Raw genomic sequence first — 24299 nt, 5'->3', positions numbered from 1 at the left:
CCTGAGCACTTAACAGAAAGAAGAAAAAAAAAAAAAAAACATGGTCGATTAATTTCTTGTTTTAATCAACAGAAGATTTTAAATGGTCTACTACAAGAACAACTTTGACAATGTAGTAGCATAGAGTAGAATTGATAATGTTGTCATGTCTGAAACGGTCAAACGAATCCCTGAAACAGAGATCATCCCCCTGCGGCTTGTAATGCATGCTGTAAAAACACCAGAGGCATCTCGTCTCCTTCAACAGATAAGTTATAATAAACCATTTAAGTAAACAAATAACCATCAAACACTTATGCACAATACACTTTGGCAGCTGTCTTGAAGGATTTGTATCATCCAACAAATTCAAAATACACAGTCAAATATCACCGTTGCCTCCTGATGCAACCTGAAGCGGCTTGTGAATCTCAAATGCTTGCGATTTGTTTTCTACCTGCTTTTAAAGACTTTATTTTTTTTTAGCACTTAGTGTTTATTAGACAGATGCATGCTTCAAATGGCGTAAGTAGTTTCAAAGCCTGCTTTATTATTTTCCTCTTAATTATTTGGCTTAATTATTGTTATCCATAAAAAAAAAAAAAAAAAAGGTTAATAATTTCTGCATCAGCACATCTCAATCACAATACTACATCACACACTAGACTGTCCTAAGACAGACACAAAACCCTCCATTCCTGATTATTTATCAGTTATGGTCACTCAGAAAAAAAGAAAAAGGCATTTCATCAACGACCTTCCATCCATGAGGTGAAATTTGGCAGTTTAATGAGCCATCCACCGCTAACTATATGCTTCTCCCCCGACTCCATGACTGCAGGCATCCACCCATTAAGTCACAAGTGGTCAAATGTAAGACGAGAAGTCTTCAAAACAGGTAAATTAAATAAATATTGTGCAGTCACTGTTTTCAGTGCATGTAGTATCAGTAGCTTATTTGTGACTCTTTTTGCTCTTGGTGGAGTTCATATCACTCTTGGTCTTCTGCAAGCGGGAGAAGATCTCTTTGAACAGGGCCTTGTACTCCGGCGTGTTCTGGCTGAGGCGTTTGTCCACCTGCTCCACCTGCCTGCTGATCCCCTCCAGGGCCTCCGGGGTGGAGGGGGTTGGAGGAGGCGTGGGAATGGCTGCAACCGCGCTAGATGTGGAAGGCCCCGCGCAGACCATGCTGTAGTCCTTCATGGAGGGGTCTCTGGAGACAGGCCGCGAGGTCTGCACCCCGGCGTGGCACAGGCTCTCCTCGTGACGTCGGCACTTCCCCAGCAGCTCCTCGTACTTCTCCAGCAGGGCGTGGTACTGCTCGTCCACCTCCCGCAGGATGGACATGCCACGTTTGCGCACGCCATTGGCATGGAGGGCATAGCTGCCCTGGCGCCTACCTGAGGCGTCGCGGGCCGAGATGGCATTCAGAGCTGTGTCGCTGCAGCTTTTCCTCACTGGGCCTCCCTGTTGCCCAGCGCCCCCCGTCTCTCCAGCACCTCCATCCACCAGCCCTACGCCCTCCTCTGGGGTGTCTGTCTCAGGGCCGTTGCTGAGCAGCGTCTCGAGGCTGTCTTCCATGCCCCCAATCAGACAAACCCTGGACTTCCTCAGCTGCTGCATCTCCTGGAGCTCAGCCTCGAGCTCCTGAACCCGCAGCTGGCAGCCCTCAGCTCCTAAGAGACGCTGCTCCAGAAGCTCAAACTCTTGCAGCACAGAGGCACACTCCCGCTCCGCGCCCTCCCTCTGGGACCGCTCTGTGGACACAGCTGAGCGCAGGGAAGACACAATGTCTCTCAGGCGCTCATTCTCCTCGTCCACCGGCCGGCTCTCAGCCAGGTCCACACTGCCCGGGTTGGCCAACAGGAAACCATCCTCATACCTGATGAAAAGATAATCACAATCACACAATCAGTACCATACAACTTCTTTAAAGAGATTATAACAATGTTGGAAGGATCTTAATGATTAACTATTTTAAAGATTTAGATACTAACGTAATGCTCGCATTATTTTCAAAACAAAATGTGTCCTGTTTCGTCTTCAGTTTTCTTCTCCAATGAGCTAGTTTAAAAAATAAATGTTTTATTAAATATGTTTATGTCATTTAAAAGGTGACTTAAGTGCATCAAGACAGCAGTTAATGCTACTCTAGTGTTACGCAGGACGAGTTTATCAAGTGCTACTTTCTTTGTTTTGTTGGAGCATCAGATTTGTTCTCATTTTTCAATATTAGCCAAATATGTAGTTTATGACTTTTGGTTTGCCGTCTAATAATTACTAGAGAATCACTTTAATCCACCCACCAGGTGCAGAATAATCAGTGTATCTGTGTTGTTGTCTAGTGCCTGTTTGTTGATGCATACTGTGCATTAGAACAGAAACTCCTGACAGTGACCTTGGCGCAGTGCAGAGCTCTTTGAGGCAGGGGAAGGAGTGCACGGTCTTGCGGCGTTCCTTCTTCTCTCTGCGGACCCTCAGCTCCTCCAGAGTTCGCAGCTCCTCCACCCGAGTCGTCAGGCTCTCCACCTGACCCTGCAAGATCTCCATGGTGCCCGTCAACCTGTGTGCACACACACACACACACACACACACACACACACACACACACACACGTTTGTTCAGTGCTCCTTATGTCAGTGACTTAATTCTCTCTTTGCTAAGCATACCGATCTCCTAAAGCTACAGTGAGCCACTGTTACAACATAAAGAATGTGAAGGAGCATGTTTACAAAGAACAGAGGCAGCCATTTAAATCTTTAGCATTGAGACCACTAATATGATTTGTACAGAACTTCGATCCCTGATTATGATTATGAAATTGCTAAAGAGAGCAAAAATGTTAAGTCCTCTATAGTTGCCCTGGTACACGGGGATGGCCTGTAAGAAGCACACTTGTTGGAACTCCAGCAAAAATGTGTAGCGATGTAAATAAAAAGGTTTTATGATCAATGTGCCAGCCTATAGTTGGTTTATGCTTGTTTGGCTTCAAAGCGTCTCTTTAAAGACTCGTTATGTGATGATGACGAGGGTGATCTGGGACACTGCTCTTGTTGCAGACATGTTTTGTACAGTGTGTGGTCACCTGTCTATTTTCTGATGAGAGGCTTTGCTCTCCAGCACCAGTTTCTCATTGGTGATCTCCAGCTCTCTGGCCGTCACATCCAGTTGTTCATACACCTTTGCGTGCTGCTCGTTCATCTCTCTTAACATTTCCAACTGCTTCGACAGGTACTGCAAGGGAGACAAGTGCAAGATGAAAAGGAGTTGATTAGTGACTAAATACATTATTAGTAGTAGAAACATTTGAAATTCCAATTTGATAAATATAATATATCCACATATCGAGTCAGCTGTAACCATGGGTTGCACTAAAGAAAGCATGATCACTAGCGACAATTAATTGTTTTATGGCATTTATTTATTTTTAACATACTATACTATGACGACTTTGTTCGAGTTCTTTTGTAACTTGCTATAATGACTATGAAAATATTTTTATGACATACTATACTAGGACTTTAATGACTTTTTATATGACATCTATTCTATGACAATAGTTTCTTATGACATATTTATGCATAATATAATAATAAATGTATGGCACAGTATACTATGACATTTTAATAATTATTTTATGACATAATATATTATGACATGTTCTATTTTTTAACATACTACACTATGACTTTCTATGACATTTTTTTAAACATATAATACTATGAATTTTTATGAAATACTATACTATAAAAATCTATAAGAAGATTTTTTACTTTTTTTTTTTCCATACTATACTACATGGTGTTTTTGTAATACTATGACTTTTTATGACATAGTATCATTTTTAATGCTATAATTTTTTAACATACTACATTATGACATTTTGATGCATACCGTACTGTGACATTGTTATTGACATAACATACCGGGGATATCAAAGTTCTGATGACTTGGTGCCAATTTAGGGAGCCAGTATATGATTAAAGTTCTCACATAACAACAACATATCTGTTCCATCTCACCTTCACATTGTACTGCTAACTTTAGCTAACAGCACTAGCATTGATGACAGAACTAAAATCCTGGGTGATGTATCAAATATAATCCATGCATTTCATGTCAAGTTCAGGGGCAGCACAACATGTTTCTTAGGGCCGGTGGGCCGCACTGTGAGAAACTGTGATTTAAAGAAACTTGAGTCCATCCAAGGGTGTCAGACAAAAAAGTTTGGAGTCCACTGTTCTGTGTACATTTAATGACATCTGCTTCTGGTCTCTGTGGAGGTTGAAATAACTAATTTTAAGTCACTTTAGACTGTGCCAAATGAATGCACTTTGAAGTAAATGTGTTTGTTTGGCTGCAAGTCCAGAAGACATTGCTGTGACATGTGCGCCTTTCTGAAACATACATGCACTTTTTGTTTCCTTCAGAGTTCATGTGTCTGCAGAACAGAACAGTCATCGTCAGCCAGGCTTCTGACTAATCAGTAGTCCACTCTTTGAGCTGTGATGATGTGGCAGCATCAGTCATTTTGCGATTCCTTCCATGCTCACAGAATAAACACTTTCTATTGCTCCTTGCTATTTTTTCTTTATCTTCAAGTGCTCCATGCTTTACAATAATGATCTGAAACGTGCACTTGCAGAGTTACAATAAGTGGGACAAGCCTACCTCTATCTCTTGCACTTGCTCCTCATTGTTGATGTACATCTCTTGTAGGGAGTCCTCCAGCTCCTTGTTGCGTTCCAGGAGGGTCTTGCCGAGTTCAGCTGCCAAGTGCAGGTCTGACAGGAGCCAAGAAAGAAGAACAGACATAAACAGAAGAAAATGTTGAGCACTGGAGTTCACCGCACAGTGTCCGACTTCCTCTCGTCACCAGGAGCGATTTGGACAAGTGCTTTTAAGAGAATCACTCACTGCAGATGAGGTGCACATTAAGCATTTGAACCCTACCGGATCAGGCTACCTTAATTTGAAAATGAATTTAAGATGTGAAACATAAATATCCTGTGCTTGATTAAACCCCTCACGGTTTCTGAAATCCTGATTTTTCTGGCCTCTTTTTCTCTCTCAAGATGCTCTCGTGGAAGCTACGATAAGAGAAAACCTTTTTGTAGGAACTTACTAATAATCAGAAGGTTTGTATTTAAAGCTTCAAAACATTTCCATCATAATGAAAAGAAAGTACAGTGTTACAAACCTGTAGCCATCTGCACACCGGGGGGGGGGGGTCTGAGCAGTGAGAACATGGCAGACACCACCCTCACAGGTGCTGTTACATTACATTACATTTAATTTAGCCGACGCTTTCATCCAAAGTCCACGAGGATACAAACTCAGAACAGCGAGAATCTTGCAAGTACATTAGCTTCAAATAGGCCGAACCATTTGTTATTTTACAGCACAGCTTGAAGCATACATTATTCATCTCGTCTGGTAAGAAGAAGCCTAGCTGGACTGAGTAGGAGGAGGAGAATCCTCTGCATACTTGGAGCCCATAATAACACAGCACAGGAGGAGTGAAAAGACGGGAGGACACAGAGAGAGCCATTGACACCCAATACTGGACATGAATGCAGTGTTTTACTACCACAGTGTTGGGGCGTGAGCAATGACAGGAACACACACACACACACACATGCGTCCTCGTAGGTGTGGAACACACAAGATTAGATGTTACTGTTACTGTATGCCTGAATGCAGCTGTAATAAATCAGTACATAATATACTTAACAAGCATCATAATCTCTCACGCCTGTGTTGTTACATTTGTCTCCAAAGCTGCCGTGGGAGACAGGGACAGGCTGTAACTTCCTGTTTCAACAACGCAGAACTGATAGCAGAACACTGGTCTGAACCGCCGAGTGATAATAAGCTGAGCGAGAGTGTGTGAGGAGAGAGCACAGTGAGCCTTCACCACCACCCCCCCCACCCCCCCCCCTCCCAGGTCCAACTCAGTCACAGCTCTGTTTCTGTTCCTGAGGGCCGACACGTGCCGAGTCTTAGTTATGTAATTTCAGAATTGTGCGCACGGATGAGAGGAGCGAGAGGCTGTGCTGAGGAAATACCAATCACAAGATACCTAATGACACAAAAGGCTATCACATCACATGTCATCTTTCATGCAAAACTTGCAGAAAATGCTGTTTTCAGTCTCTCAAATATGGAAATTTCCTTTTTCTGTTTCATATCATATTTATATCTTTTGTTTTGTCAGTCCAAAACCCAGACATTTAAAAACATCACCCTCTACTTTGAGAAACTGGGATGAACATTCTTCCCTATTTTCTGACATTTTATAGACCAAACAATTAATCCAGAAAATAATCGATAATGAAAATAATCTTAATTTGAAGCGCTACATGGCATTTATCCCCAACTGTCCTCACGTTCAATCACATGCTCCTCTGCTGACACAAACATGACATCACCACACCAGCATCTGCTCAGACACACTTCATATGTTTACCAGATCATAAAGAACACCAAAGGTCCCCAGATCTCAGAGTTAACAGTGGAGAAATTGCATAACAGCAGCATTTCCGGGGCAGAAATCATGCCCGACGATGAGCGCATGCTGGATGACGTGTGGCTGAAGCATCAAATCTGACCCCAAAGCCGGGAATCTCTGATCCCAACTAAGGAGGTCTAGTCTGGGGCTCCCTAATCAGATCAGCCATGGGCTTAATGGCTCTGTGCTGAGATGAGATACAGACAGCATGGCGACACACACACACACACACACACACACACACACACACACACACACACACACACACACACACACACACACACACACACACACACACACACGCACACACACACACACACACACACACACACACACCGCAGAATCCACCTGCTCTATGACTACAATAATGAGGCACAAAGCTGCTTTAGTTCTCTGGGTCAGAAGGTAATCAGGGGATGGGGCGATGCAGAGGGACACACATTTCTCCTCTGAGATGCACTGTGGATGAAAGTGCATCCATTTAAGTCAGCTGATAACACTGCATCACATTATGCATCAGTGCAAAACAACACAACACTGCTGATAGATGTCCTGCCTTTGCCTTCCATGTTCATTTAAGGTCACATGCAGGACAGTTTCGAGGTGAAAAATAGTCACAAAATCAATCACTGTTTCAACAACACCCGAAATAATTGCCACTTCCTCCCCACTGTTGATCACATCCCTCTCTGTCACCCAGCCCCACAACTGAGTGGATGCAAAGTGCTTGATAGATTTTTTTTTTAAAAGAGTGCTGGGATTTAAGATGTGAGCTGTAAGAAGGGAGATGAAACAGAGACTCAGTCAGACAGCAGGACTATTCTGGGAAACATCACTGACAAGATCAAAATAATTGGCAGAGGAAGACAGCAGAGAGAGGCAGAGACAGACTCGGATGAGGAGACTGACAGAGACATTGGTTTACAGTTTTCATAGTGCGTGCACATGAAATGTGTTTTACAGTGGATGCAACCCCCTCCCTGCGTTCCATCTACTCCTTCCTCCATGAATCCATTTATCCCAAAAGACAAACCAGGACCCCAGTGATTGTGTATAGGGCATTGTTACATCCCCCCACAAACCTAAGACATGATGTCTCACCTTGCTCCAGGTCCCGCTGGTCGTACCACGGCTCCTCTTCCTCCGTCACAAACTCCTCCATCCTGCCTGCACGGAGCATCGATGTTGATGAACTTCTTCTTCTTCTTCTTTTTCACCGGCGATGTGATGATCTGCTAATTCACGGACGACTCGCCCGGAAGTGACACCAAACAACAGCGGCGCAGCCTCCCCAAGTGTGTAACCCTTTAAGACAAATGACTTAAAATCCCGGCAGCGCACCTGCTTCTTCAGCCGTCTGCAAATATGAAGCAAGACCGCACGAGGCGGCCGTTCACACCTGCAGACCTGAAATAAAACAGTTAGTACAGCAGCTGGAGAGAGTGCCAGTGTTTCTTGTGTCTGTCTCATCAGTCTCTGATGTGCAGCAGGGCCCTGCAGACGCAGGTTGGCAGCCCGCTCGCCGCTCAGTGGCTGAATGCTGCTGCTGCGTTCAAGTGCTGTCGGAAATGTTGCTTGTGATGTGGGCACTTTACAACACAGCCTGCTGCTGCAAGCACTGCTTTTTAAAGGTTGTTTTATTACTGCTGTCTATACATATTTGAATACTGGTTTGACTACATCATCACTTATTGGTGTGGCTAATTTTCTTTCAGCTTTCTGGCACATAACCTGTTTTTAAGTCATTGCTTTAAAAAAAAAAAAAATGTTTATAGGAAAGCCTTTTTTGTAACTTTTGAGCTTGTTTTACCTTCTTTTGTTCTGTTTTGCTTCTCTGCACACTACTTTTTTGGTTCTCATTATTGTTTTCATTATAGTAATTATAATAAATCCTCTTTTTAACATTTAATAGGAAAGCTTTTTTTATACCAAATTAGTTTTTAATGTTTTGCCTTTCTGCACACTTTGTTGTTCATTATAACAATATTTTGTTTTGTTACCTTTTACATTTTTTATTGTCATGCATTTTTTTAACCACTTTATAACCTTGTTTATAGAAATGCTATACAAATAAAGCTATTATTATTATTATTATTATTATTATTATTATTATTATTATTATTATTATATACTTGACATGTTTATTTAATATTATATAATTATAACGTTCAAGAGTTTGCAAGCCACAAGGTGAAACTATCCCCAACACTAGATGTCCCATCTTATTATTATTATTATTATTATTATTATTATTATTATTATTATTATTATTACAAGCACTAAACAGAAATAATGAAGGTCTGACACAGGGATCCTCTTCTAGGCAGGGCACTAATATTAAATAATAACTGTGGATCCATGTTATCCTGTCAGTTAATATTGTGTTTAGTGGTGCATATTGCCAACACATTTCCAATTTAATCAGCACAATCCTATTAAAACAAAGGAAGTGGAGCTTTCTGCCCAAGTTGGTATTCCAAAAGAAAGAGAAATATTTAGGTCATAATAACTCATTTCATTTCTTGTGTCTGTCTTTGTGGCCATTTTCAAAGTTATGGCTTAGTGGGAAATAAAGTTGTATTCTATCAATGTCTATATTATAAAAGCTTAGAGAGGGGTATGTTTAGGAACACGTTTGTTTCATAGCTCAACATGCGCCAGCCTTCGACACTCATTACACTTATTCAGTCACCAAAAGTGCCTCTTAAATGCAACATTAACGACACTACTGTTATATTTTTCTCATTAAATGTAATCATCTTTACAACCCTTCTTTTTTCATTGTCTGAATATAGGAAAATGAAAGTCGTAAGTTACGAGGAGCACCTGAAGGCAGCACCACTGGAGGTGACGTCACCTTCTATTTGACAGCGTCCCCGACACGGACCTCTCCTCTTCCCAGCCCTCCAATAAGTTTAATTGTCCAATTGAATTCATTTGTGTTGCTGCATTAACACACAGTAAGGCTCTCACACGGGTTTGTCCTATTCAGCATAGACTTTATTGTAAACATTTAGGAGCAAAGAGTACACAGACTGTGGCTGTTCAGACTGCACAGCCAGGCCTCTGTGTCCATCAGTGCTTCCAGTACTCTTTGGGTTGCCTCCTGACTGTGGAGACAGAGACGGTGGCCTCTCACAGCCCTGACAGACAGACAGGCATTATAACTAAGGAACCTTTCCCTCATTGGAAACCACATTGCTAATAAAAGAAAGAAAATAAAAACATTTTGCAAAATAATCTCCCTTAACCAAGAGACATAACCAAAGATTAGAAATGTGGTCCATCTTTAAATCAAGAACACACACACACACAACAGGACAGTTTCATATCATACCGTATATACCACTGATGTCCAGTCACAATGTTCTTTGTTCTGCAGTCAAAGACAAAATATGTAGCAGCAAGAAAAATACCTTTCAACACAGAACCGTCTGCTTTATGTCAAATATTTAAACATCGATCCAGTTTCTCGTATGTTTTATCCCAAAGTTCTTCACATTACTGTCAAACATTTCCACAATGCCATGCTAGCAGTCTGTCGCTCCGTCCGCCACATTAGTCCAGACTGAAAAACCTAGCGTGGCTCTAGACACTTATAGTCTTGTTTATTCCAACCCGCCTCTGGTTTTCATATTTTCAGCTCATTATGCAAATCAACTTGCATGTTACATGTTTTACTGAAGATTTAAGTGTGATATTATTAACCTAAAGAAAAGAAGAGTGCAGTACTACAGAAGAGCCATTCTGTAGTGAAATAAACGAAGACCAATCGCTGCCTGTAGAAGACTACGTATTTGATGAACAAAGCATGTAATAAGTAAAGTGTACACACATTTCTGTTAAAGGGCTGAAACATGAACAACACCAGTCATATCCGTATGCACACAGTTTTATCTCTGCTCTCTCAGGCGGTAACAGTATCACATATTATAGCTTAATTATTGACATAAACCGGGAAAAAAGCAGAACATCAACCATAAACCTCGTCAGCAGGCGTCTGTGGTGAAGCGTGAGTTCACTGGGAGGAGAGAAGCGTAGGCACTGACAAAAGAAGAAGGGCTTGACCCTTAAAAATGGCTACATTTCCACTTCCCATCATTCCTGGTTCTCTGTGGTTTTACAGCTCTGCGGTCTTTTAAGGTGCTTCCAGTCTGCTTCGCTCTCACAGCGTCCGACTTTGTTGAAGAACTTCTTGATGATGACTTTGGCTTCTGCTTTAACTGTGGACACAGAGACGAGCGTCAAAGAGGAGTCCATCGCATGCAGCGGAGCACAAGGTTTAGATTATTTATTTCCCGCTTACCTTGGCCTTTCCCCCGACTCCTCCCCTCTGCGAGAAGGTGAGATAAATAGCGAGCAAAGGACTTAAACAGCTCCTGCAGCAAAAGAAAACAATGGCTGAGAAGTCATTTTATTACACGCCGCATTTCTGCATACATGAAACTATACCAATCTCTCTCACCTTTGTGGCAAACTTTCCCTGCGTGTAAAAGGGGTCCAGGTAGCGGACCACGATATCAGCCGCTTCCTTCAGCGTCACGGGCGTGGGGGGCTCGTTGGCGGAGAGCAGGGCCCGCTCCTGCACATTGGGGTTGAAGGTTACTCTTCTTTCTACGGGGCGGCTGCGCTTCACTGGAGGAGACGACTCTCCGTTTGCTTTTATATCATCTGTCAACTGGACACACACACACACACACACACACACACACACACACACACACACACACACACACACACACACACACACACACACACACACACACACACACACACACACACACACACACACACACACACACACAGTCAGTCACTGAGCGGGAGATGCATCTGAGAATGGATGGATGGGAAACGGACACACTTACTTCTTGTGTCGGAGGTGGTTCAGCTGCTTCCTCTGGTTTGTTTTGTCTGTATGAGAAGTGAAATATGTTAGAGACTTTTCCATCAACCTTTTCATAAAATTGTGCATTAAGGCATTTACTCAAGTACTGTACTTCAGTATTATTTTGAGGTACTTGATCATTCACTTTGTTTTTTACTACGATATACTTCTACTCCACCACAATTCAGTATTGTACCTTTTTAAACCACTATATTTGTTTTCTAACTTTAGTTACTAGTTACTTTGCAGATTAATAATGCAATATATGCAATAATATAAATCAACAAATAAAAATGTGTACCGTTAATATAAAATAAGCTAAAGGGGGAATTTCACAAGTTAGTGTGTTACAATAAGATCCATCTTTAACAGCTGCAACATTAAAGTGATGTACACATTAATGCATCAGTTGTAATAATTCAATGGTAGAATATACATACATATATATATATATATATATATATATATATATATATATATAAAAATAATTCTGAAATGGGACATTCTGCATAATGAATACTTTTACTTAAGTTAAAAAGTTAAGTTGAAAGAGTTTTTCTACACTGTGGTCTTATTACTTTTACTTAAGTCTGAGTACTTGTACCACTATGAGGGCGTCTTACTCTGCAGTGGACTTCATATACTCTTTAGAGGCGTCTTGAAGCCACTTCAGCGCCAACGTCTCTGTTTTATGTGTTTCCTCCTCTTCATCTTCATCTTCATCGTCATCATCAGGTATAACTATTAGTTCGTTATTACTTTCTTCTTGCATCACGTCCTGAGTCTCCACAGGACTCATTCCTACGTCTTCCACAGTGATAGGTGAGTGTTGGATTTCTTCAGCGACCACCATGGTGGTATGAGAAAACATATCATCGAGTCCCGGCAGCATCTCCGCCTCCTCTTGGCTTTCCTCCGGCGTTTCTTTCTTCGCAAAGTATTGCAAAATGTTGCGAGAGCTCTTTGCCGCTTCAGCTAGCTTCTGCTGCTTCTTGCTCACGGCCCTGCCCGCCTTCGTCGGGCTACTCAGGGAGGCGGCGACGGCTCTGATGGACGATGTTAAAGCCACAGATGCATCTTCGTTTGTCTCTCCAGAGCTTCCTGAGCTGTCGTTGTGAAACCCGCCGCTCTCTGTCCCTTTGTTAGACACAGACTCCAACATGGAGGGCTTTAGCAGATCCTTAGCAGTCATGAAGGGGTTGGAGGATCCCCTCAGGCCTGCTCCGACTCTCTTACGCTTCATCTGGAGGAAGAATGCAACAAAAAGATTATAATACAGATAATACACTGCAGCCACAAGTAGGGCTGCAACTCACAATTATTCTGCAGATTATATTCTAGATTAATTGTTTCAAATTGTTTGGTCTAAATAGTGAAACATGTCGATCCCATCTTATCTTTAAATGTCTTTTGTCAGAACAAAACCAGAAGATATTCACTTTCATATGATACCAAGGGAGGAAGCAGGACATCTATATTTCACAGGTTAAATACAGTCATGAAAAATGACAAACAATGAATCGATGATCAATTCAGTTGGCGATTATTTTTCTGTCACTCGACTAAATTGATTGGTCAACTGATGGTTGCAGCTCTAGCCACAAGAATCCACAATAACTGCTTGTAAACTAGCAACTGTGCGGTAAAGCGTTTCTCACCGAGTAGATTTCAGATGCAGATGTGAACCCCTGCAGCTCCTCAGAAAAGGAGGAAGAAGAGGAGGAGGGTGCTTCCTCTTTGACTTTTGACTCATTTTCTCTGGGTTCACTGCTGCCGGCAGTCTTCACAGCGTCTCCTTTTTCTCCAGGTGCTGTCCTCTTCAGCTCCGAGACCTTTAAAACAAGATACGAGTTAGCAGCATACCTCCCGATGCTGTGTGAGGGCAGAGCAGTCAGTCGTTACCTTCTTTAGGAGAGCACCTTTGTACAAGTTGGAAGACTTGCTGCTCTTGAAGACCCCGTGTTCGATATCCACCGCTAAAGACTGGGTGTCACTGCGGAGAGACGGAGAAGACATGGAAGACAATGAGGAGCGACTGTCGGGAAAAGAACACACATGAATGATGTTTGAAGCATGCGTCTCCATAATTACTTGAATGCGTCTTCTGCCCTCTGGTGGCTGTATAATGCTTCCTGCAAGAGGCACAAGCAGTGCTCTCTGGCCTGAAATAGAATATATAAAAAGGTTTGTAAATTCAAACTGAAATTGTCAAGAAAGATCAAAGCTACAGGTATTAATAATTAAAGATTTTCTTTTAATTTTTGTATATAGAAAGACATCATTTGACATAAATGTTTACAGGATGTTAACTTTCTGCAAATCATCTACTGCAGGCTCATTATTTCCCTTTCAGGTGCTGTACACAAACATCAATAGTGTTGGTGTTGCTCAGTTGAAACGTTGGCTCTGCCGCCCGTCTTCACATCTCATGACACACGAGTCGCTGGATTCTTGGAGTCGTGTTCATGAGTGCAGCAGGTACGGGGAAAGTGTTCAAGTACCTTAACAGTGAGTTTAGGGATCCTCTGACTGCTGGCCTCTCTGAGTTGGCAGTCAGCATCTACACAGCAGGATAAACAGGTTATATGTGCAGATCAGCCTGGATATTTATTCATAATGTATTTGTATTCTTCTATTGATATTTACCTGGGGCAACAAAGCCTTCCTTCTGACTCTAAAGAAACAAACAGACACAACTTCATTCTCAGATATTCACTAAAACAATCAAACATTGAATATTTGTACAGAGAAGTGACACACTGGAACACATCCGCCATCTTTGCAGCATTACCAATCCACACTTAATTCTTAAACTGCCAAATGAGCCTATTTGAGAGTTCATCTCGGGGGCTGTGTTAGTCTCTCCCCCTCATTTCCTGTCCTCTCTGTATTAGCACTATCCAATAAATACTGAAGCCCTGAGAGGAAAGCGTGAAATGATTTCTGCGGATCCGTTTTCCATGTCTGATCTAAATTATGTATAAGAACAGTTAAAAAAAAAAAAGGTTTTGCCAGGATCATTGTTCTTAATTACTGTTTGTTCATCTGTGAAAACAGGTTTTGGAAGATAAATGTTCTTTCTTTTCGTCGTTGAATAATTATGTCTGCCACAAGAGGTGGGTGAGTTTTAATTGGAGGAAAACATGAATGTTTTTAGCCTATGCCTATATACTGTATGCAACATGGGGTAATGGGCACTTCAGCCTCTTGTGGCCCAAGTTATTATTGCAACAACAAACACAATTAGTTTTACAACAAGTAAGAGTATCATCTCTTCATCTTTTTATCCTTTTACACATGTGTGTGAAATTGTCATAATTAGCACATTCATTCTTGAGTTATGGCCAAAGTGACCTTGATCTTTCATCACCAAATTCTAATCAGCGCCAGGAAGTGGAAAGAAATTCTCTCCAGACGTTGCTGAGATAACGCATTCACGAGAATGGGACGGACGGTCAGGCAACCCGACAACAGTGGCTTTAAAAGTTAGTCACTTCCTCGTTAAAAGAGAAGAGCAGCTGTGGTCATCTTGAATCTGGTCAGTTACTACTGACTTCAATAGTGACACGTTTTCAAAGCAGGAAAAAAGTACCATCAGTAGAATGTTTTTAATCCCTTTTACAGATTAAACATATCGTTTGGCTTTAGCGAGTGATCGGGGTGACGATGGCCTCCTTTCCATCACAACAAATCCAAACGTCTTGTTGTTTATGTCCGTTTCTAACATTTTACAATGGTTCATTCTGAACATTCTGCATTCCTGCTCTTATTGATGTTGTGTAAACTGGACAAGCTCCACTTGGACCTGCTGACAAATAGTTTAACTTCAAAGTCCCAGTGAACATGTGTGAGCGATTTACCACAGTCCTCACTTACAGGGGGCCTCAACAGCCCCGGACTTCCTGCTGCCAACAGCTGGCATACAGATGCACCGAGACCAAACACAAACATAAAGTTGTTCTTCTAGTTATAGAAAATATACATTTATTTAAAAAAAAGACTTTGTGTGTTGCCGATTACCTTCCGCATGTTCATCTGCTTCTTGAAGAGGTTGGAAAATTCCTTTTTCCTCGTTGAGCCATCGTCTTCACCACTACTGGTGTCCCCTTCATCAAACCTGCGAGGTGTGATGTCAGTGTCAATCCACAGCTTCACCACTACTTCACGTCACAAAAGCAAATACAAGAGGGACAAATGTCTCTAAAGTTGTCCTGCCTTTCAAAGCCGTAGCCCTTCTTTCCTCCTTCATAAAAGCCCGGCAGGAAACCGAACGGTCCCGAGGGCGCATTGCTCTGAGCTTCGGTCTTGGTGCTGAGGGCACTCGCCTTCTCCAGCTGGGCGCGCACGGCTTTGGGGTCACGACAGTAGTCGCAGGCGCCCACACAGTTTGGCGTCTTGTCCCCGAAGAACTTGGAGATGGTTTCATGGCGACAACTGTTGGGAGGATTAGGAGATAGCGCTTCAAACTAAATGCATGTAAAGATATTAATACATCTCCTGTGAGTCAGAACACATTCAGTCAGTCAGACGGTGGTTGCATAATACAGTCCGCATTTACGAGGTCAAGCCTGATGATGTTTGTGAGCACACAGCAAACATCTCTCCATCATACACGGACATCTAGTGCATCATTGATCTGTTAGCTATTGTGTAACCACACGCTACTATGTTCAATGTTTCTGTTCCTCGATGAGTCAAACAACAAGCAAACAAACAAAGCTAATAGACAGAGTTATTAGCTTCAGTATTGACCTCAGTGCTTCTTAATGTTCTGATAACAAGAACACATGAGAGCACATTAATTCTTGATTTGGTAAAGTAATTAGTCTTACTTTTTTGGGACACAGAACAATTGTAAAATCCCATCTTTGGATGTGATTATTGCAAAGACATTTCTAGAAAAAAGCCCTCACACTTCTGTATCAGATGCAGTCTTATGTAACAGCCAATATTCACACGACCACACACTCTCACATAGCGTCTGTTTGGGAGACAGCCCATTAGACGAGCCACTTCAACAACATACTCGCTGGAAATGGAAAAGCCGTCTCCACAGCCGTGAAGAAAAAAAAAAGAGAGAGAGAGAGAAGCAGTTTCACCAAAGGAGGTGGGGAAAGGCAGAGAGACACACAAAGACTCTGTGAAGCAACAGTCACTCCCAGCGAGGACGGCCAAAGAGAAAACAGCCTCTGAGGCAGACAAACTAAAGTGAGGCGAGCAGCACACAGCGAACTACTCTGCAAACAACAACCGTGAATAGCAAGAGCAGGAAACCAGAGGAGCATAGAAGAGAAAGATGTTTTGTTTTGTGTGTCATCTCACTTTTCCTTCACTCCACATGCAGAGGATCATCAGTACCTGAGGAATTATCCCTCCTGGCCTTAATCTCAACCGGCCTGCTTATCTCTGTCTCTAGGTAACGTATGGCACGTTTTCAACAACAAACTAACACGCTGACAAATAAAACAGCAGGTAACTCCTTCAGGGAAGACATGTCGCGTTCATCACCGTCTCCTCCTCATCAACTGGTCTGTTTACTTCTCTATTGTATTTTTTTGCAGTCAGTCTGGGCTGAGCTGAGCGTGTGAAAACAACAGAGACTCTCACAGGGTAAGCTCATTTCACTGTGTGTGTGTGTGTGTGTGTGTGTGTGTGTGTGTGTGTGTGTGTGTGTGTGTAAATGAAGTTTGAGATGCAAAGCACCTGAGGAATACTGCAGGTCGAGAAGAATGTGAAGAATGTGTTCAGAAATACAGACTTTAAAATGTAACTGTGTAGCCATACCAATAGGCTTTTAACAGCGAGGTGTGTAAGGGGTTTCTCAGTACTCGTACGTGTCTACGATAACACTCAGTGGGTAAAGAAATGATGCGAAGTTCTATACATCTTTGTCTGCAGATTCAAATGATTTTAAGTATTTCATTTAATATTCAAAAATGGATGCACATAGAAACTAAAATGAACACACACCATGAACTGACTGAGAAAATGTCCTTTATCAGTCAGAGTCATCTGCCACACCAGCTGACCAACTAGGGGACTTTTTAAAAATTGATAACAGCCTCTAGTCTGATCTCTGCATGTTCTGAACACGTCCAAATGATATTTAATTCAGTTAACAGCAAGTTAACTGACAGTTGTCATTAGGACACAATGGCGACAATCATTTAAACTGAATTAGTAATTCAACACAGAACAAACGCCCTAGTATATTTGGGACCAAATCACATAAAGACCTTAGCCCATTGGTGCCCAAAGACTATATTCAGTATGATAAAAAATGCCACATGGTCTAGAGTCTTGGAATCTGGTACGGACATACTTTGGGAGAGCATCTAAAAGCCCAACTTTGACATTTTTCGATCACATTTATCAATAGTGAGGAAAAATATGTGAGCCTATATTTGTGCTATGTTTGTATATGTGTGCCCTATAACGCTTTATGAGTTCATAGATATCAAATATTTGACTTTATTCCTTATACTTTCTGAGATACAGACATTTTCTTATCATGCTATATTTAGTCTTTGGGCACATGGGACTACTGTTTCTTCCTAAAATATTATTAAATATATAGAACAGGACAGTGGTGACTGTCCCATGTGATAAAGTATATATTTTTTTTTTAAACAGCTAAACTGTTTGCCCTATTTGGATTTCTACAGATGTGTGCTTAGAGCCCAGAGAAGAGAACACTTCTGCTATAGGGAATCCAACCTTTCTGTTCTGGACACAAACGGGTAAAAGGAACTTTAAATTCGATGTTTTGCAGTCAGTTAGCTTAACTTAGTATATTCTATCTATACAGTGTTTGTAAGTATATTGTGTTTTGTAATGCAATCCAATATAGCAAAACCAGCAAATAGCTGAGCCCACAGACGGTCACACCCAGTGTCAGTTGATTTACTCTGGAGCACAAAAACCCATTCAACAGTCAATCACTTAGTACTTACGCCACCTACCAAAATTATTTAACACATTACATTCTGTTCACATTCAATACAATGAGACAGGTGCCCGGAGAGTCTTCTGTTTAACAGTTAAACACAGAGAAGGATGCTGTTTTGTCGTAGTAGTGACAGTAGTGAACCCCCATCCCCCCATCATATTACACTGGTGAACAGACTCACTCTTCTTGGCAAGAAAAACCACATGCTTTACATATGTACTTTCTCACTGTCATCCTCCTACTTTCTCTTAAAAAAGGGGAACTTACAGTTAAACAGCGTTTTATCATGTTCGTAGACAAAACGCTGAAAGTCATGAGCATCCGCAATGTCCTCTCACACACACACACACACACACTCAGAGTGACAGCAACAAGCAACAGGAGTTACATCCTGATGCCACTGAACACAGGCAAACAAGGGAGACGCTGTGTAAACCAATTCCAAGCATGACCTTTTCCCTGTAAATGCTTCCACCTCACTAGGATGGATGCCAGAGAGGAGACGCTGAGCATCCTGAACAGGATATGGGTCAAGCTGCAGGGTCTTCCCAACGCCAACCCGATAGAGCTGGGAGCTTTCTTTGTCATCTTAACCTTCATCTGTGAGTCTCCACTCTCTATTATTATTCATTTCTGTATTTTATTTTAAGGAGTGAGCTGGTCAGGATGTTGTTTTTATTTGCTCTCCCACAGTTGTGGTCCTGCTCATGACAGTGCTGACCTGCGTGAACTGCTGCTGCTGCTGCTGCTGCCGCTGTCGCAAAACCAAGACAAAGGATTTGGTCATTTGAGTAAATGTGGTGGGATGGGGACGGTGCGAAACGTCTTCTGAAACAGGCTTTCTCCGCAACTCTCTGATGCATAAAGAAACTCTGGCTGAGAGTCATGGCCATATATTCAATAGACATTCAAGACATTTCTGTGAGCGACAAAGCCAAATACAGGGTGTGTTCAGTGGCATTAGAGGAGCCCAACCCTTGTGCAACAAAACAGCTGGCAAATACAGAGAAGGATGTTCTGACTGGCTGCCAGATACACTTGCTAAAGCTGGCCGGTTTTCAGGAGAATCTACATTCCATGGAGCATCCCTGCGCTTTAAAGAGCAACAACAACGCTTCTGACCCGAGGCAAATACGTGGAATATGAGCTATAGAAATGTGTGGAATCATTTTTAAGAAACAGCCGCAAGTTGCACAGGTAGATATGAAAGGGAAAAGCCAAATTTGTTTGTAAATGTTTTTCTAAATATAACTATGTGTCATTTCTAAAGGAATTATTATTGGCAGTCAGACTTAAGAGTTAGGTAAGATGTAAGCGTTTCTGACACGCTTAACAACGAAGGTTAGAAGAGGGATCAAGTCTGCCCTCTGCTGTACACAAACGGAAATTAACAATGGTTTTACTTTAAATAGCACAGTCATGGAAGTTGTGTTAAATGTATAAAGTTGCATGTTATATTACGTGCAAAGGGTGAATACACTATGTGATGATGTGATGCTTTGACTACACTTTTGTACGCAATAAACTAAATGTGACGTGCACGCTTTACTCACGCTTCTTGAACACAGTACGACACCATGGCATCGAAGTCTGTAATGGCGGATTTGTCCACGTCCTTTGCAGAGCCACGTTTTTTCTGTAGACAAGTTTACAAAATGTTCACAAACCTGAGTTTCACAGGAGCTCTTTATAACTTATTGTTATTGTTATTGTGCTGACCTGTTTGCGGGCAACCTCCTTGCGGATGAGGAAGTTAAGTTGCTCCTTATCTCTCGGGGAGTAGTATGTACGACAGGAGGAAGGCAGCCCGTCTCTCCCGGCTCGCCCAGACTCTTGGTAGTAACTGGCGAGGGACTTAGCAAAGTTCCAGTGAGCTACAAACCTGCGGGATTAACGAAAAACATCAGCAAATGCCAACTTAAATTCTGTACACAATACAAAATTATACATCCAAACTTTGTTGCCTCACCTGACATTGGCCTTGTCTACGCCCATACCAAAGCTGATGGTGGCTACAATAACCAGCACCTTCCCCTGCATCCACTCATTCTGGGTCTCTGTGCGATCTCCTGTCCTCAGGCCTGCAGTATAAAAGCAGAAGTCGAGCATGTTAGCCCAAATCTTTGTGTTTTCTAATTCTACACCTACATGGAGGGAACACAGTCTAACCTGCATGATAAGGTTTGGACAAGACTCCATGCTTGGTCAGCTGGTGAGCCACTGTTTCACAGCCGTCCCTGGTCCGACAGTACACAATCCCACAACCCTGTTCATAAACAGTACATGGGTTAAAGAAAGCATCTTATTCTCATGTTCAAGGGGAAAATATCAGATAATATTGGCTCAAGGATTTGCAAGGATTGTACGCAACATTAAAGAAAAGGAAATTGAGGGTGGTGCCAATATGTATATTGAGAGTTTAGAATGATATATCGGCTCAAAACTGCCGTGATGTAAGACGTAACTGTAACACCTGTCAACGTTACACATCATAAACGATAGAAAAGCAGCAGTCCATGCTTCAGGTTTGACCTGAGAATTCATGTTCAAATCCATCGTATTAAAACTACTCCTATATTTTTCAAACAAAATGTTTTTGAGGTCATTTGGGAAAAGCACTGAGAAGTTTATTGTTAAACTGTAAAATGTCCTGCTGAGTACATGCATACTGTAAATGACAGTACTGTATCATAAGGCATCTTTATCAAAAAAGTGTTTAGGTTATGTGTTGTGTTATGTACAAAACTGAATAAAGGCTGATATATCATCATTGGAATTGTTCAACTCTCAAATATAGATGTTGGTATTGTCCTCAAAAACCTCGTATCAGTTTTTAAGGCTTTGGGTTATTTTGATAAAATCTGCTAACTTTAAAATGACTTTTATTGCACATAACAACTAAAACTGTCTCTTCTATTCAGATGTTTCTGTTTATGAGCTGTTCTTTGTCTACTGCTCCAACATCACTTTAAGGTACACTGCCGTTCAAAGGTTTGGAGCCGGTCATATTGTCACATTTTTCTTATTTTTTCCAATAATGGATATTTTTTGTTTTGTTCCCAAAAGAAGAAGAATTTAATTATTCAAAATTCCATTTAGTCGACGTTCCCAGTGTTGCATGGCACGGGGAGAATACAGTTTGAACTTTTGGCCATTTGCAGTCTACCAGCAGTTAGATTAAATACACGCCATTAGTCAGTCCATATATGTTCAGTTGAAGTTACACTTTTGAACAGCAGTGTGAACGTTAAAAACAATAGATGCAGCTGTTGATCATTCAGAGAACAGGAGAGGATCCACACAAACAATCCCAACCTGTCTGTCAGAGCTGCTGTCCAGTGCCAGTGCCTTCTGAATGAAAGCGTAGAGGTGGGCGTAGGGGTTTGGCAGCAGCTCCCTGAAGATCACATCGTAGTGTAAGTTACTGCGGAAGACAGGTGTCACAAAAGACAACGGCGAGCGTAGCGTCAGGGACTGAATAATGTCCTCTTTTACATTCTTTGGCGCGGTCGCCGTCAGAGCCAAACAGGGAACCCCCGGGAAGCGACCACGCAGCTTTCCCAGTTTGAGGTAGTCTGGCCTGAAATCGTGTCCCCACTGGGAGACGCAGTGAGCCTCGTCCACAGCCAGGTAAGACAGCAGGCCGCGGGAGCACAAGTCCGTCAGGCAGGGCTGGAACGAAGGAGAGGCCACCATCTCCGGAGTGATGTAGAGCATTTTTAGCTTGGGACTGCTGCTCCTTAAGTCAGCCAGGATCAGGCTGCGCTCGCCTGCTGGGAGCTTGGAGTTGATGGAGCAGGCAGGGATGTTCAGACTCTGCAGGCGGTCGACTTGGTCCTGGGGAGAAACACAGGAATCATTCATCAGTGGTAGAAGAAGTATTCAGATCCTGTACTGCAGTAAAAGTATTAATACCACACTGTAATACTCCACTACAAGTTAAAGTCCTGCATTCAAAACCTATTATTATGCATTATCAGCTAAATGTACTTAAAGTATGAAAAGTAAAATAACTCATTGTGCAGTAAAATGTTCTCCGTCGGTGTTTTATTGTTATATATGATGTTTCTGGAATAATATTACTGCTGTATTAATTAGTATGTGGCATTTTACTGCTGTAGATGTTTGCGGTTGTGCTAATTTCAACCCGTGTATATACTGTTTTGTAGTCTAATCTACAGCAATGCATCACATTATTTAGATCATCATCATGTTTGCAGCGTCACTGTCCTGTGAGAGCCACATATCTCTAAAAAGTCAACTTTACATGAGCTCAGAAAAACAGTTTTCAGCTTTGTGATTATGAATTTACCAGCTGATCCTTTTTTCAATTGTTTATTTATCTTAAGAAGTAATCAAATGTTCCTTAATCCTTGAGTTTATCACAAACATTCAAAAGCAACACATCTGGAGATACATGATTTTCACTGGACAGGAAGGGGATGGAAAACGGTCTTCTGAAAAGTAACTAAAAGGTGTCAGACAAATGTAGTAAAAAGTACAATATTTCTCTCTGAGATGTATTGGAATCAAATTATATAGTTGCATAAAATGGAAATACTCTATTAATGTACAAGTATGTCAAATTTGTATTTAACTACAGTAAATGCACGTTGTTACATTCCACCACTGTGATTAACACATAACTTAGATTGCACACAGCATTGGAGCAGTCCCAATCAAAGACCGAGACTGACCTGAATGAGAGCGATTAGCGGGGATATAACCAGAGTGATGCCCTCAGCCAGGACTGCAGGCAGCTGGTAACAGAGGGACTTTCCTGCTCCAGTGGGCATGCACACAAACACATCCCTGTCGCCTGCAGGAAGACAACACCAGTCACCACCGAGCCACATGAATCTCTCTCTGACAACACTGCATGTGATGTATGATTCAAACTGAGCCTCACATTTAAACATTAACAAATCCACCAGTTAGGTTGTATTGTTGCTGGCTAACGTCTGCTAGTTAGCATATACATATATAAATATATATATATAAAATAAACACAACAGACTAATGTTCGCTGATTTACCTTTGAGGACTGCTTTGACAACATCTTCCTGTAGTTTGGACCGAAAGTTGTCAAACCCAAAGTGGGTTTTTAAAGCCTGTTTTAAAGTTGTTGTCATCGTTTATCTCTGCAAAGAACTCATATGAATCTCTCTGGTGTTGTCGCACTCCGATGACATCATTACAGACGCGGAAAAAACGGAATGTGAAAATAATATATTTTTAATTCTGTGTTTAGAGATTCAATTTTATTTATTCATATATACTATTTATTTGTATGTGTTGTTTTATATTTGTGTGATTATGGCTGAAAGAGTTGCCTCGTGTTCTTTATGTTGTTCACTGGTTTGTGTTAGAGCTCTCTGATTGGTCGAGCTGGTACACAGCGGATCACAGCTGCTGGACACATTACGCACTAGTATAATGGCCACAAGTGAGATATATTACTTAAGTAGAAAGTGTATAAATACTCTCTTAAATGTAAAAGTATGGCAAAGGTCTTAGCATGAAGATATACTTAAAGTACCAAAAGTATGCCTACAAGTAGTCATTATGCAGAATGGCCCATTTCATAATAATGTATATTACATTACAATAATTGAATTATTAAAGTGTTCATTCTTTAATGTTAGTGCTGCTAAAGCTGGGGCTAATTTATTGCATGTATATACTGCTGATAGCTTGTGAATTTCCATCAGGGATCAACAATCTCTTTTTATCAACCTACCTACTACATAAGACTTTAAAAGATCAGTTACTGGATCTACTTTCAGGCTGAGATGCTGTTTCTATACTACTCTCCTCCTCTGCAGAAAAGCGGCTTATTTAAGTGTGCTCAAAATAATTAGTGGTAAGGATGGTAAATAACCATAACAGGTTTCTGTTATGGTTATTTACCATCCTTACCACTAATTGTTCTGTTTAGAAGAGAGATTGTGAGGAAAGAGAAACAAGAGAAGATG

At 41.6% G+C, this 24299-nt stretch overlaps 2 protein-coding genes and 1 long non-coding RNA gene across 5 annotated transcripts; 1 reads left to right on the top strand and 2 right to left on the bottom strand.

Annotated features, from left to right (window-relative positions):
- Positions 1-43: 43 nt before the first annotated feature.
- Positions 44-8071, bottom strand: cdr2l (cerebellar degeneration-related protein 2-like). The gene is made up of 5 exons (XM_029438610.1): positions 7592-8071; positions 4651-4763; positions 3065-3213; positions 2378-2542; positions 44-1861 (listed from the first exon to the last, which is right to left on the bottom strand). The coding sequence occupies exons 1-5, from the start codon at positions 7668-7670 to the stop codon at positions 934-936; spliced, it is 1434 nt and encodes a 477-aa protein (XP_029294470.1). The 5' UTR covers positions 7671-8071; the 3' UTR covers positions 44-933.
- A 1397-nt stretch (positions 8072-9468) lies between these two features.
- recql5 (RecQ helicase-like 5) lies at positions 9469-23500 on the bottom strand. The gene is made up of 19 exons (XM_029437236.1): positions 23360-23500; positions 23022-23143; positions 21640-22161; positions 20494-20590; positions 20294-20405; positions 20044-20206; positions 19878-19960; positions 15591-15809; positions 15396-15492; positions 14022-14049; positions 13877-13935; positions 13467-13537; positions 13278-13368; positions 13034-13207; positions 11999-12618; positions 11356-11401; positions 10956-11168; positions 10797-10869; positions 9469-10713 (listed from the first exon to the last, which is right to left on the bottom strand). The coding sequence occupies exons 1-19, from the start codon at positions 23454-23456 to the stop codon at positions 10589-10591; spliced, it is 3012 nt and encodes a 1003-aa protein (XP_029293096.1). The 5' UTR covers positions 23457-23500; the 3' UTR covers positions 9469-10588.
- LOC115011938 (uncharacterized) lies at positions 16359-19865 on the top strand. Of its 3 annotated transcripts, XR_003832622.1 has the most exons (5): positions 16359-16791; positions 16937-16985; positions 18041-18115; positions 18808-18926; positions 19018-19865. It is a non-coding gene; the product is annotated as an uncharacterized LOC115011938 (long non-coding RNA). The 3 variants fall into 3 exon arrangements; XR_003832621.1 differs by lacking the exon at positions 18041-18115 and having other exon boundaries at positions 16366-16791; XR_003832620.1 differs by lacking the exons at positions 16359-16791; positions 16937-16985; positions 18041-18115 and having other exon boundaries at positions 18141-18926.
- Positions 23501-24299: the final 799 nt, after the last annotated feature.

The sequence above is a fragment of the Cottoperca gobio genome, chromosome 8 (genome assembly GCF_900634415.1).
Source record: "Cottoperca gobio chromosome 8, fCotGob3.1, whole genome shotgun sequence".
Taxonomy (NCBI): Eukaryota; Metazoa; Chordata; class Actinopteri; order Perciformes; family Bovichtidae; genus Cottoperca; species Cottoperca gobio.
The sequence above is the reverse complement of the archived record's forward strand: the minus strand, read 5'-3'. Positions and strand labels throughout refer to the sequence as shown.

What these genes read in the sequence shown, in the direction of transcription:
- recql5 (XM_029437236.1), bottom strand. Translation starts at nt 23,456, where the DNA reads ATGACAACAACTTTAAAACAGGCTTTAAAAACCCACTTTGGGTTTGAC. An exon ending in TGTCAAAGCAGTCCTCAAAG is followed by an intron (nt 23,144 to 23,359) that starts GTAAATCAGCGA and finishes GTCTTCCTGCAG; the next exon opens with GCGACAGGGATGTGTTTGTG. An exon ending in TCGTACTGTGTTCAAGAAGC is followed by an intron (nt 15,810 to 19,877) that starts GTGAGTAAAGCG and finishes TCCTCCCAACAG; the next exon opens with TTGTCGCCATGAAACCATCT.
- cdr2l (XM_029438610.1), bottom strand. Translation starts at nt 7,670, where the DNA reads ATGCTCCGTGCAGGCAGGATGGAGGAGTTTGTGACGGAGGAAGAGGAG. An exon ending in CCAGCGGGACCTGGAGCAAG is followed by an intron (nt 4,764 to 7,591) that starts GTGAGACATCAT and finishes GGCTCCTGTCAG; the next exon opens with ACCTGCACTTGGCAGCTGAA. An exon ending in TCTCATCAGAAAATAGACAG is followed by an intron (nt 2,543 to 3,064) that starts GTGACCACACAC and finishes GTGTGCACACAG; the next exon opens with GTTGACGGGCACCATGGAGA.